A 14,633-nucleotide genomic window follows, 5' to 3' on the forward strand; every position below is an offset into this window, starting at 1 on the left:
GGGTTGAGCTCCGGCTCTTTGGTCTGTCTTTCAACCGTCAATCAACAGGACGTGTGTGTGTGTGTGTGTGTGTGTGTGTGTGTGTGTGTGTGTGTGTGTGTGTGTGGTGTGTGTGTGTGTGTGTGTGTGTGTGTGTGTGTGTGTGTGTGTGGTGTGTGTGTGTGGTGTGTGTGTGTGTGTGTGTGTGTGTGTGTGTGTGTGTGTGTGTGTGGTGTGTGTGTGTGTGTGGTGTGTGTGTGTGTGTGTGTGTGTGTGTGTGTGTGTGTGTGTGTGTGTGGTGTGTGTGTGTGTGTGTGTGTGTGTGTGTGTGTGTGTGTGTGTGTGTGTGTGTGCGTGCGTGTGTGTGTGTGTGTGTGTGTGTGTGTGTGTGTGTGTGTGAGGAAGGGGTCCTTGGTGTACCTCATTATCACGTGACTTGGGGCTATAACATGATGCCCATCTTCCATTCTTTTTTTTTCTCTCTCGTCACCTCCCTTCTTTCTTTCCTTCTCACACTTCTCTCTTCCCCCATTCCATCCATCCTTCTACACCTTAACTTTCCCCTTCCATCCATTATCCCTCCCGGCATCTCCTTCTTTACTTCAGTTTTTGCTTTTCATTGATTTCAATCCTATAGCTTCATTCCACTTCAAATTCTTATTTCACTCAGTTCTTTCCTCCTTACCTTTCCTCTCTACCCTTTCTCCCTTACCTTCTCCCTTACCCTTCCTCCCTCCCCCCTACCCCACCTCCTCCAACATTTTGAGTTAATATTTTTTAATTCCTTCGCTAATTTTGCCTTGACAGAATAAAAGATTTTCCTAAAGAGATCTGCAAGATTATTCCCAACTGAGAGAGAGAGAGAGAGAGAGAGAGAGAGAGAGAGAGAGAGAGAGAGAGAGAGAGAGAGAGAGAGAGAGAGAGAGAGAGAGAGAGAGAGAGAGGTGGGAGAGGGGTGAGAGAGAAGGTGCAAGGGGAAGAGTCAGAGGTAATCCCACACGTTAACAAAGCAGACTTCGTAATATCATGTTGTCACTCTTCCTGGAGAATTGGAGAGGGAGAGGGATAGGGTGGAGGGAGAGGGATAGGATGGAGGGAGAGGGATAGGGTGGAGGGAGAGGGATAGGGTGGAGGGAGAGGGATGGGGTGATGGGTTTATGGAAGGTGGGGTAGGTGGCTGTCCAGTTACAGGTGCCAAGCTGTGGAGTCCACGAAACATGTTTTTTGATCTTTGAATGAACATACATATGTATCTTCTCCTCTCCCACTCTCCCTCCCGCTCTCCCTTCCTTCCCATTCTCTCTCCAGCTCTCTCTCTCATCATCGTCACTGTCTCACCAGAACAGCAATTACACTTGTGGGGAACATCCATTATTAAACACTTAGAAGTCATCACCAAACTTGTGTTTATCTCTGTCAGCGGCAGCAAGCATAAGGGGGAGGGGGGGGGGGGAGGAGGAGGAGGAGGAAGAGAAGGAAGAGGAGGTGGAGGGATATAAAGGGAGGCAACAGAAGGAAGGTGAAGGAAGAAGAGGAGCTCTATACCTCATTTAATACATCTTCTCTTCATTCTATTTTTATTCAAGTGTTTCATCTCGCTGGGTTGTCTGCCTTGAGTTAACTGCTCCTATGTTTGGATCAAAGGTCTCGCCACACACACACACACATACACACACACACACACACACACACACACACACACATGCCGTATTTGATTCAATGGGCTTCAGCGTACACATGTTTGGATGAAGGGGCTTCGTACACTCGCGTTTTCGGGTCGAATTCATCACACACCTGTTGTCGGCCGCCGCATTGTTCACACACCTGTTGTCGGCTTCCCCCCATTGTTCACACAACTGTTGCTGCGGAAAGTATTCGTTAACATGCAGTGATCAGGCATTGCAACAAGGGACTTCAATGACGAATATGATTGCCTGTGGCATTAAAGACTCTTTCCATCCCCCAGCATCACCCTGCTGGGGGATGGAAAGTCTGTCAGGCTTTTTAAGTTGTATGACAGACTTTTTGTGGGGTTGCATGCCGAACAAGGTCAAGGTGAAAAGGTTGCACCGGTTGCAAGGTTGCATGCCGAGCAAGGCTGGCTTTGCTCGGCATGCAAGCCACAACAATTATCTAACTTCCTGGTACTTATTTACCATTTGATGAAAAGGGGCATCCCTCCAAAGGGGCAAACAGGTGATTTACATGTTCTAACGAACTATTAAAGGCCCTTTTCCTTGCTCAATCAGGATTACAAAATAATTTCGAAATTGTTGGCGAATAGACTTAAGCTTGTAATGGATAAAGCTATATGCAAGGAAAAGGCTTTGTGGTGTGACTGGAAGATCCATAATCAATTGTAATAATGTGATTAGAGATGTTGTATGTTGTGTCTGAGAATAATATTCCTTCCTCCATGAAAACCTCGACTGGTCGAAAGCTTTAGACCGTGATGATGTTCAGTTTGTATTAGAAATATCGGAGTGAGTAGAAGTGGCACAAGAATTATTGATTTGGATCCGTATGCTTTATAATCAGTGTCGGAGCAGCGTGTGTATCAATAGTGTCTTGAGCAAACTATTTTCAATTGAACGGTCGGAACGTCAGGGATGTCCCCTATCAATGGTTTTGAATGTTATATTTCAAGAGCCACTGTACTTGGCAATACAATGCAATGACTTTATTGTTCCACCTTGTCTTCTCAATGCTATGACACTTCCAGTTGTTAGTTATGCAGACGACATCACTATTTTTGTGTCGACAGAAGACTCAGTGGTGAATGTTCAGGATGAGTTGGACAACTTCGAGAGGTCAACAGGTGTTGTCATTAACAAGAACAAAACGTGTATGATGGGGCTTGGCGGTTGGTGTAATAAAGTTACCTGGATAGGTTCGTGGTTCAAGGTAGTGGAGTCTATGAGGGCTCTTAGGGTTTGCTGGTGTCAAACATATGGAACAACTTTGGTTACGAATTAGCAAGTCCTATGTAGGAATATAATAGTAGCTATGAATATGGTGTCAAAATGAAAATTAACACTGTTTTAGAAGGCTGTAATAATTGTAAAATTTTGTCTAAATTGTGATATTTGTCTCAAAGTTTTCCAACTGATAAGAACATTGCTATGAAGATTGACAAAACTATTTCTAGATATGTATGGTATGGAAGATACCAACCAATTAAAGGGACTACACTAGGTATAGGTAAGAAATACGGTGGAATAGGGAGACTAAATGTGCACCATAAGTCATTGGCTATCTTATGTGTTACCTTTAGAAAGGAAATAATGCAAAGGAAGTGTGAAAATGTTTTTGGTCATTATTTGTGTAAAATACGTGTTAGCTACTTGATACATTTGCCAGAGTATATTGACGTTGCCTTTATTTAAAGACCTTGTCTTTATTTCACCTTACTAATATTCTTGTGCATTTGATGTTCTCAGGCGGATTTGTAATGTTGAAGGTTTTTTTTAATGATGAACAGTAAACACGTGTATAATGTTCTGCTCCCATATATATAGTTCCTAGAGTAGAGGAGGCTTATCCACTCTTTAACCGGCGAGTAATATGGGCGAACCTTCATATTAAATTTATTGCCCCAAAACAACGTGAATTATTGTATCGCTATATTCATGAATTTGAATTGAATTTTTAGGGGTAAGCGCCAAGCCATTACGACTATATAGCTATATTCATGAGACCCTCCCTACTAATGACTGCTTGATGATGGTAATTAAGGACAACAATAGGTGTGACCAATGTACTGAAATTGTGAATAAAATGAATATATTATATTTCTGTAAGCAGAAAGATGTTCGTGTAAGCTGGATAACATACACTCTTAAAGCTTTATGTGGACCAAGCATTTGAGTGGATTTAATGAGATTTTTAAACTTTCATTTTGATATGAAATGCATGAAAATTAAGAATACGATAATTATATTACTTTCTGATTATATTTTTGTGTGAATAGGCAGGCAGGAGGGTTACTCGGTAGACAAAATATTGAAGTTCTTGCGAGGCAGGATCAAGTATAACAAATCCACAAGGGCCGTGACGAGGATTCGAACCTGAGTACAAGAGCATCTAAAGAGTCGCTAAATCTAAAACAACAACAACAACAACCACTCATCCTGGATGTGACTTGATATAAGGCTCCAAAACGGACCAAAACGCTGTCACTTTCTTTATCTCTGGTGTGTGTGTGTGTGTGTACTTACCTAATTGTGCTTGCGGGGGTTGAGCTCTGGCTCTTTGGTCCCGATAGGGACCAAAGAGGGACCAATCCAATAGGGACCAATCCCCGATAGGGATTGTGTGTGTGTGTGTGTGTGTGTGTGTGGGACCAATCCCCGATAGGGATTGTGTGTGTGTGTGTGTGTGTGTGTGTGTGTGTGTGTGTGTGTGTGTGTGTGTGTGTGTGTGTGTGTGTCGTGTTGGGTATGATTGATGAAGATTAAGCCACCCAAGAGGTGGCACGGGCACGAATAGCCCGTAAGCTGGGTATGAACTAAGTATCTTTGAAGTAGAGGAGGCAGCAGTTACCCTCGTGGGCCCTCTCACCCCACTCACCATGTCCACCATCCTGTGACACCAGACTGATCAACTCCACCAGGAATACATGAACGAAAAGAGCCTAAGCCCACGTCCACCGACCTCCAATCAGAGATCATCAATTGGCTCTATTACCTCATCCCCCGCGTGTGCCTACACCCATCAGAGTCACCTTGTCTCTATAAGCGTCTCCACGGAGGGCATCTGCTACCCCTCTGATTAGTGCAGCTCTGATCTGCCTCTCTCTCTGAATGGTCCAATCAATTTGGAGACAGCTGGAATACTGACTACAGCGGTTGCAAAAAGTCATTGATAAAAAGCGCACTCTCTCTAGCGTCTGGTTCACTGACATTTTAATCAAACATCTCTTCGTTGCGAACAAATATATATATATATATATATTTATTAGCCTAAATATTCGCGAGTGATTTGCAAAGGTTTGTCTAAAATAGTTGTCCGGTATGGTAGAATATATTGCAGGATTGTGCGGTCTTCAATTCATATTTTATAATTGGCTTTCCTGTCTAATCGTAGCCTGTTCTTTTGCAGTTTGTCCCCTCTATATTTACTATATACCCATATATATATATATATATATATATATATATATATATATATATATATATATATATATATATATATATATATATATATATATATATATATATCCCTACTGTCTGACTGTCAATCTGCTTCTCTCTCTCTTTCTCTGTCTGTCTGTCTGTCTGTCTCTCTCTCTCTCTCTCTCTCTCTCACTCTTAGGCCAGCCAGCCTCTCTCCACTACCCTTACATCCCCTTCAAACACATGGCTCCTGCCTGGTATACCTCCCTCCCCAGGGCCACAACCCTTACACAACCACGCCCTCACAGACCAGGAGCCACAACCCTTACACAACCACGCCCTCACAGACCAGGAGCCACAACCCTTACACAACCACGCCCTCACAGACCAGGAGCCACAACCCTTACACAACCACGCCCTCACAGACCAGGAGCCACAACCCTTACACAACCACGCCCTCACAGACCAGGGCCACAACCCTTACACAACCACGCCCTCACAGACCAGGAGCCACAACCTTTACACAACCACGCCCTCACAGACCAGGAGCCACAACCCTTACACAACCACGCCCTCACAGACCAGGAGCCACAACCCTTACACAACCACGCCCTCACAGACCAGGAGCCACAACCTTTACACAACCACGCCCTCACAGACCAGGAGCCACAACCCTTACACAACCACGCCCTCACAGACCAGGAGCCACAACCCTTACACAACCACGCCCTCACAGACCAGGAGCCACAACCTTTACACAACCACGCCCTCACAGACCAGGAGCCACAACCCTTACACAACCACGCCCTCACAGACCAGGAGCCACAACCCTTACACAACCACGCCCTCACAGACCAGGAGCCACAACCCTTACACAACCACGCCCTCACAGACCAGGAGCCACAACCTTTACACAACCACGCCCTCACAGACCAGGAGCCACAACCCTTACACAACCACGCCCTCACAGACCAGGAGCCACAACCCTTACACAACCACGCCCTCACAGACCAGGAGCCACAACCTTTACACAACCACGCCCTCACAGACCAGGAGCCACAACCCTTACACAACCACGCCCTCACAGACCAGGAGCCACAACCCTTACACAACCACGCCCTCACAGACCAGGAGCCACAACCTTTACACAACCACGCCCTCACAGACCAGGAGCCACAACCCTTACACAACCACGCCCTCACAGACCAGGAGCCACAACCCTTACACAACCACGCCCTCACAGACCAGGAGCCACAACCTTTACACAACCACGCCCTCACAGACCAGGAGCCACAACCTTTACACAACCACACCCTCACAGACCAGGAGCCACAACCCCTTTTTGAGAAACGAAGGAAGAGCGTCAGGAGAAGATAGGAAAGAAACAAAGGGAGAGTGAGAGAGAGAGAGAGAGAGAGAGAGAGAGAGAGAGAGAGAGAGAGAGAGAGAGAGAGAGAGAGAGAGAAACAAAGGGAGAGAGACAGAAAACAAAGGGAGAGAGACAGAATGAGAAAGAAATATAAAGAGAAAACAAAGAGAAGATTGAAGAGAGAGAAGAGAGGGAGAAGAAAAAAGAGAGGTAGAATATAGGAGAGAATTTAAGATGTGTGGACCATGGTCCACACAACTAGCAGTAGACCATGGTAAAGTTATGCTTGCAGGGGTTGAGTTCTGCTCTTTGGTTCCCGCCTTTCAACAGTCAATTAACCGGTGTACATATTCTGTTTTCCAGGGACGTGAGGTTCAGCTCTCTTAACCTTTCCTCGTAGCTCATACCTCTCAGTTCCAGGACGAGCCTGGTGGCATTCCTCTGAATCTTCACTAACTTTGTCTTGTGTTTAATTAGGTATGGACTCCAGGATGGAGCTGCATATTCCAGAATTGGTCTGACATAGGTGATATACAAGGTCCTGAACGATTCCTTACACACGTTACTAAAGTCAGTTCTTATGTTGGCCAATCTAGCATATGCCGCTGATGATATCCTTGTGATATGGACCTCTGGGGAGAGGTTTGGTGTGATATTAACCCCCAGATCGTTCTCTCTATTTGACTCTTGCAGGATTTCACCTCCCAAATGGTGCCTTGTGTTCAGTCTCCTGCTCCCTTCGCCTAATTTTATTAATGTACACTTTCCTGAGTTGAACTTTAGTAGCCATTTTGTAGACCATTTCACCAATTTGTCCAGGTTGTCCTGTAGTCTCCATCTATCTTCATGTGTGTGTATGTGTGCGTTTGGGTAGGTGCCTGGGTGTGTACTTGTCTGTATCCTGATAGTTCGACTATATTGCCACTAGTTTAACATCTATTCCAGATCTCCGTGGGTCCTGGACCGCTAGATCTATCAACATCTTGGCAGCTCCTTCCGTTCATTTTCCAGAAACTGTGGCACAATGCTCTGGAATATGTAAAATAAATCCAGTTAAACACCAGACACGTTTCTCGACAAATCCTGACTTCTCTGTAACTTTTCAACGACTAAAGAAACTTCAGAATTTAATTAGAAAATTCCTCTAATAAAATTTCCGCGAATTTCTCAAGGTACAAAAAGAGAAACATGGGGGGGGGGGGGGGGTGGGGGGGAAATTTTGGCGGGAATTTTTTGGTCTGAATTTGAATTTATTATGTGGAGTAAAAATATTTCTAATTTGGGGAATTAACTTAGTCATCCTACGCTGGGCACGTTCAAGGGAATTTATATCCATTCTATCGTACGGCGACCCAAACTGAAATGCATAATCTAAATTTGGCCTTTCAAATTTAGATTATGCAGTTCATAATTTAGATTCAAAACTTTCAAATTTAGATTCAAAACTTTCAAATTTAGATTCAAAACCACCATAGATATTATAGAGCCCAGTAGGCTCAGGAATCTTACACCAGTTGAATGACAGTTGAGAGGCGGGACCAAAGAGCCAAAGCTCAACCCTCGCAAGCACAACTAGGTGAGTACACACACACACACACATTTGCCTCATGTAGACACACATTCACACATTCGCAGCACAGAGAGAAGGAGAGACCAAGAGAGAGAGACAGACAGAAAGAGAGAGAGGGAACTAATTGACGTGAACTATCAGGGGAAAACACCAAGCCATTACGACTTTTATAGCCCATGGACTGGATCTGGACAAGGATGCACTGTGGAGAAATGCCCGACAGACCACAGGAACATTATCTAACACAGTGCACAGTTACAACCACAACAGACCACTGGAATATTATCTAACACAGTGCACAGTTACAAACCCATTAAGATTTCAACTTAGATTCAACAGAGCAGAAGAAGTTGTTAAACACATATGGCAAAATCTTACTGAAGCGACCATACGAGTCATAAATACTCATACTCCGCCCAAGTAAAACAGAAACAAGCAACCAGCCCAAGTGGTTGGACCAGAAAGAGATGGAGGTTATCTTGAGGGTATCTTGAGATGATTTCGGGGCTTTAGTGTCCCCGCGGCCCGGTCCTCGACCAGGCCTCCACCCCCAGGAAGCAGCCCGTGACAGCTGACTAACTCCCAGGTACCTATTTACTGCTAGGTAACAGGGGCATTCAGGGTGAAAGAAACTTTGCCCATTTGTTTCTGCCTCATGCGGGAATCGAACCCGAGCCACTGAATTACGAGTCCTGCGCGCTATCCACCAGGCCCCTGGAGAGAAACAGAATGAGAAAGAAAGAGAGAGAGACCGACAGACAAACAAGTACTAACAGAAGGGAAAGACTTTAGAAGTACAAAGAAAGAAAAATAATGTATTGGCGGCGGTCGCAGTTCTAGCAGTTCTATCAGTCGCAGGAGCGCAGTTCCAGCAGCCGCAGGAGCGCGGTTCCAGCAGTCGCAGGAGCGCGGTTCCAGCAGTCGCAGGAGCGCGGTTCCAGCAGTCGCAGGAGCGCGGTTCCAGCAGTCGCAGGAGCGCGGTTCCAGCAGTCGCAGGAGAGCGACTCTAGACACCGCAGGAGCGCGACTCTAGACACCGCAGGAGCGCGACTCTAGACACCGCAGGAGCGCGACTCTAGACACCGCAGGAGCGCGACTCTAGACACCGCAGGAGCGCGACTCTAGACACCGCAGGAGGGCGACTCTAGACACCGCAGGATCAATCATTGTGAGACTTCAGAGTATTCTTAAGTCTGGATTTGACCGTGTCCTCAGCGTCCCACATGGCCGCAGACACGGTCTGCGACACGGTGTCGTTTATTACGGGCAGAGTGTCTGCCATGTCCGCTAGGCTGTATTTCAAGTAGTCGACTTTTTTCTTTAAGTCTAATATTTGATCAGAGTAGGTTATTCGCTCTACAATCTCCGGTAGGGCCTGTGTCACCCCTGCCAGGGACTCCTTTATACCAACCAGCGCATCCTTACCGACCAGCGCCTCTTTCATTCCAATCACAGAATCCTTCATGACGCCCAGCGCATCTGTACCGACCAGTGCCTTCTTCATCCCTACCATCGAGTCTTTCATGCCCACCATTGAACCCTTCATGACGCCGAGCGCATCAGTGGCGACCAGCGCCTCTTTCATGCCCACCATTGAACCCTTCATGACGCCGAGCGCATCAGTGGCGACCAGCGCCTCTTTCATGCCCACCATTGAACCCTTCATGACGCCGAGCGCATCAGTGGCGACCAGCGCCTCTTTCACGCCCACCATTGAACCCTTCATGACGCCGAGCGCATCAGTGGCGACCAGCGCCTCTTTCACGCCCACCATTGAACCCTTCATGACGTCGAGCGCATCAGTGGCGACCAGCGCCTCTTTCACGCCCACCAGGCAATCCTTCACGCCCGTCAGCGTCACCTTCATTCCCCCTATGAGGTCTGGACCGGGTGGTGGGGGCGCTGGCCGGTTGATTTGGTGGAGATGGAAATTCATTCCGGGACCAAGCGGCTCGTATCTCGAGCCAGATGACCCGTTCCCCATTCCCGAGGGGGGTTTCCATGTTCCCGAGGGGGTGGTCATCACACTGTGATGTGGGAACACGGTGCGGTTCTGGACCGCCATTTCACGTTGTTCGCGCACCTGTTCCCGATAGAGCCGGTGAGCAGGGAGCCTCCAACCGTGAGAGTGGGTCCTGATGCCGTCCTGGACTGCTTTGTCACGGGGGGCTTCGTCACGGTGGGCTTCGTCACGGTGGGCTTCGTCACGGTGGGCTTCGTGGTTTTGCTCCCGTTGGAGCCGGTGAGCATGGCCCCACTCACAGTGTTGTGGGGAGCTGATGCCGTCCTGGACTGCTTCGTCACAGGGCACTTCGTGGTCATGCTTCCGTGGGAGCTGGGGAGCAGGACTCTTCACACCGTGATGTGGGGACACGATGCCGTCCTGGGCTGCTTCGTCTCGGATAGATTTGTTCCGGGGGGTTTTGTTACGGGGGGCTTCGTCACGGGGGGCTTCGTCTCCGGGGGCTTCGTCTCCGGGGGCTTCGTCACGGGGGGCTTCGTCACGGGGTTGCTCGGGGTTCTGCTCATTCACCTGGGGTAGGGGCTCCTGGTCCTGCGCCTTGGGGTCTTGTTTTGTCTTCTTCTTCTTCGATTTCTTCGTCTTCACCCGTTTTACCACCCACTTGGAAAATCTAATTATTTGCTCGCCAATGATACACATGACTTTTACTATTCAGAAAACCGAATTTAGTTTTTATTAATTTTAAATTAAACATTAGCAATAAATTATGTGTAGAGGTGCAAAGGGAGATGGTGGGTGGTATTTCACGGGATTAGGTCAACGGTATTCATGCACATGTACTCTTCCACATGTGCTCATCCACATGTGACTGGTATCCCTCCCTCCCCTGGCCCACAACCACGTCCTCGCAGACCTGGAGCCACACAACTATCAGTAGACCATGGTCCACACAACTAGCAGTAGACCATGGTCCACACAACTACCAGTAGACCATGGTCCTCATAGTCCACACAACAAACTACTAGTAGACCATGGTCCACACAACAAACTACTAGTAGACCATGGTCCACACAACTAGCAGTAGACCATGGTCCTCATGGTCCACACAACAAACCAACAGTCATGTCCCCTGTGGGTCCTTCTCATGGGTGAGAGCAGCAGTAATTACCGCCATCAGCAACTGGTAACGACCAGGTACAGGTAACTCCTTGTTACAGAGGGCCAGACACCTCCTGCTGCTGCTTAACTCTTATGTCCCACACCTTGCTGACGTGTGTGTGTGTACTCACCTAGTTCACCTAGTTGTGTTTGCGGGGGTTGAGCTCTGGCTCTTTGGTCCCGCCTCTCAACCGTCAATCAACAGGTGAACAGATTCATGAGCCTATCGGGCTCTGTCATATCTACACTTGAAACTGTGTATGGAGTCAGCCTCCACCACATCACTTCCTAGTGCATTCCATTTGTCAACCACTCTGACACTAAAAAAGTTCTTTCTAATATCTCTGTGGCTCATTTGGGCACTCAGTTTCCACCTGTGTCCCCTTGTGCGTGTTCCCCTTGTGTTAAATAGACTGTCTTTATCTACCCTATCAATCCCCTTCAGAATCTTGAATGTGGTGATCATGTCCCCCCTAACTCTTCTGTCTTCCAGCGAAGTGAGGTTTAATTCCCGTAGTCTCTCCTCGTAGCTCATACCTCTCAGCTCGGGTACTAGTCTGGTGGCAAACCTTTGAACCTTTTCCAGTTTAGTCTTATCCTTGACTAGATATGGACTCCATGCTGGGGCTGCATACTCCAGGATTGGCCTGACATATGTGGTATACAAAGTTCTGAATGATTCTTTACACAAGTTTCTGAATGCCGTTCGTATGTTGGCCAGCCTGGCATATGCCGCTGATGTTATCCGCTTGATATGTGCTGCAGGAGACAGGTCTGGCGTGATATCAACCCCCAAGTCTTTTTCCTTCTCTGACTCCTGAAGAATTTCCTCTCCCAGATGATACCTTGTATCTGGCCTCCTGCTCCCTACACCTATCTTCATTACATTACATTTGGTTGGGTTAAACTCTAACAACCATTTGTTCGACCATTCCTTCAGCTTGTCTAGGTCTTCTTGAAGCCTCAAACAGTCCTCTTCTGTTTTAATCCTTCTCATAATTTTAGCATCGTCCGCAAACATTGAGAGAAATGAATCGATACCCTCCGGGAGATCATTTACATATATCAGAAACAAGATAGGACCGAGTACAGAGCCCTGTGGGACTCCACTGGTGACTTCACGCCAATCGGAGGTCTCACCCCTCACCGTAACTCTCTGCTTCCTATTGCTTAGATACTCCCTTATCCACTGGAGCACCTTACCAGCTACACCTGCCTGTCTCTCCAGCTTATGTACCAGCCTCTTATGCGGTACTGTGTCAAAGGCTTTCCGACAATCCAAGAAAATGCAGTCCGCCCAGCCCTCTCTTTCTTGCTTAATCTGTGTCACCTGATCGTAGAATTCTATCAAGCCTGTAAGGCAAGATTTACCCTCCCTGAATCCATGTTGGCGATTTGTCACGAAGTCCCTTCTCTCCAGATGTGTTACCAGGTTTTTTCTCACGATCTTCTCCATCACCTTGCATGGTATACAAGTCAAGGACACTGGCCTGTAGTTCAGTGCCTCTTGTCTGTCGCCCTTTTTGTATATTGGGACCACATTCGCCGTCTTCCATATTTCTGGTAGGTCTCCCGTCTCTAGTGATTTACTATACACTATGGAGAGTGGCAAGCAAAGTGCCTCTGCACACTCTTTCAGTACCCATGGTGAGATCCCATCTGGACCAACCGCCTTTCTAACATCCAGATCCAGCAGGTGTCTCTTGACCTCCTCTCTCGTAATTTCGAACTCCTCCAAGGCCGCCTGGTTTACCTCCCTTTCTCCTAGCACAGTGACCTCACCCTGTATGTGTGTGTGTGTGTGTAGATATGATAGAGCCCAGTAGGCTCAGGAATCTGTACACCTGTTATCCGACAGTTGCGAGGCGGAACCAAAGTGCCGAAGCTCATCCCCCGCAAACACAACTAGGTGAGTACACACACACACACACACACACACACACACACACACACACACACACACACACACACACACACCCATTATGCCCTTCCTACCCCCCCTAGATGCCCAGACCCCATTCGCCTACCAGGCACTCCCAGGCACCCTTATACCCCCCCCCAGTCACCCCCACAGCCCCCACTCACCCCCATACACCCCCCAGTCCCCTCCAGACCCCTGGTGAAAGGGGGAACTCTGACACCAGAGTTTCCAAGAAGAGTCTCAAGGTCTGGTACACCAATGCTGATGGGGTAGCCAATAAAGCAGAAGAGATAAAAGAAAGAGTTAGTGAGGCAGACCCGGACATAGTGGCAATAGTGGAAACTAAAATAAATGGCATGATCTCGGATGTAGTCTTTCCAGAGGGGTACCAGGTGATAAGAAAAGAGAGGACACAGAGACAGGGAGGAGGAGTGGCACTCCTTATAAAGCGGAAGTGGAAGTTTGATAAGCTGGAAAATCCGGGTACCAATGAAAGCACGAGCTTCATACATGGAACTCTGACAGTGGATGGGAAGAAGATTGTAATCTTGATACTCTACAATCCCCCACCAAACAGTAGAAGGCCCAGGCAGGAGTACGAGGACAGCAACAAGGCATGTATAGATGAACTGCACAGGGCAGCAACAGAATGAGAGCGAAGCTGCTGGTCATAGGGGACCTAAATCACGAAGAGATAGATTGGGAAACGAGGAATCCCCATGGCGGGGAGGATACCTGGGAAGCGAAGCTGGTAGACGTTATTGACAAGAATTTCCTAACACAGCATGTGAAGGAAGATACTAGGGAAAGAGGAGGGGATACGCCCAGCCTATTAGATCTCATTTTCACCCAGAATGTAGAAGACATCGAGCAGTTGGAACATGAAATACCACTAGGAGCCAGTGACCATTGTGTCCTAGTCTTTGACTACATGATGGAGCATAAAATTGTGACCAAAGAACAAGAGGTCCGGGAAAGGAGACTTGATTACAGAAAAGGGGACTACAGAAGGATAAGGGACTACCTGGGAGAAGTGCAGTGGGAGGAAGAACTTAGAGGAAAAACAGTGTAAGGTATGATGAACCAAGTCATATGGAAATGCAAGGAGGCTGAAGAGAGATTTATTCCAACAGTAAAGAAAAAAAGCAGGAGGGAATATAATAACCCATAGTTTAATAGACAGTGTCAGGAAGCAAAGGTGAAAAGCAGGAGGGAGTGGAGGAAGTACAGAAGACAAAGGACAGAGGACAACAGGATTAGACGTAACAGAGCTAGGAATGATTACATTAACATAAGACGAGTGTCGGAAATTATGAGAATGATATTGCGATCAAAGCGAAAAAGCAACCTAAATTACTACATAGCCATATAAGAAGGAAGATGTCGGTAAATGACCAAGTGACGAGACTGAGGAAAACAGAAGGGGCATATACAGAAAGCGACAAGGAAATCTGCGAGGCACTGAATGCAAGTTTCCATGGAGTGTTCACAATCGAGCCTGAGCAGCTCCCATTGTTAGAAGCGATTACCCTAGATGAAAGACTATCAGATATAGAGGT

General features: G+C 47.2%; 1 protein-coding gene across 1 annotated transcript; it reads left to right on the forward strand.

Moving 5' to 3' along the window:
• Positions 1-5,336: 5,336 nt before the first annotated feature.
• LOC123747226 (apidaecins type 73-like) lies at positions 5,337-6,470 on the forward strand. Its single transcript, XM_045729262.1, has one exon. It carries the CDS (start codon positions 5,337-5,339, stop codon positions 6,468-6,470), a length of 1,134 nt encoding a protein of 377 aa, XP_045585218.1.
• Positions 6,471-14,633: the final 8,163 nt, after the last annotated feature.

Source organism: Procambarus clarkii, chromosome 94, assembly GCF_040958095.1.
Source record: "Procambarus clarkii isolate CNS0578487 chromosome 94, FALCON_Pclarkii_2.0, whole genome shotgun sequence".
In the NCBI taxonomy this organism is placed as follows: Eukaryota; Metazoa; Arthropoda; class Malacostraca; order Decapoda; family Cambaridae; genus Procambarus; species Procambarus clarkii.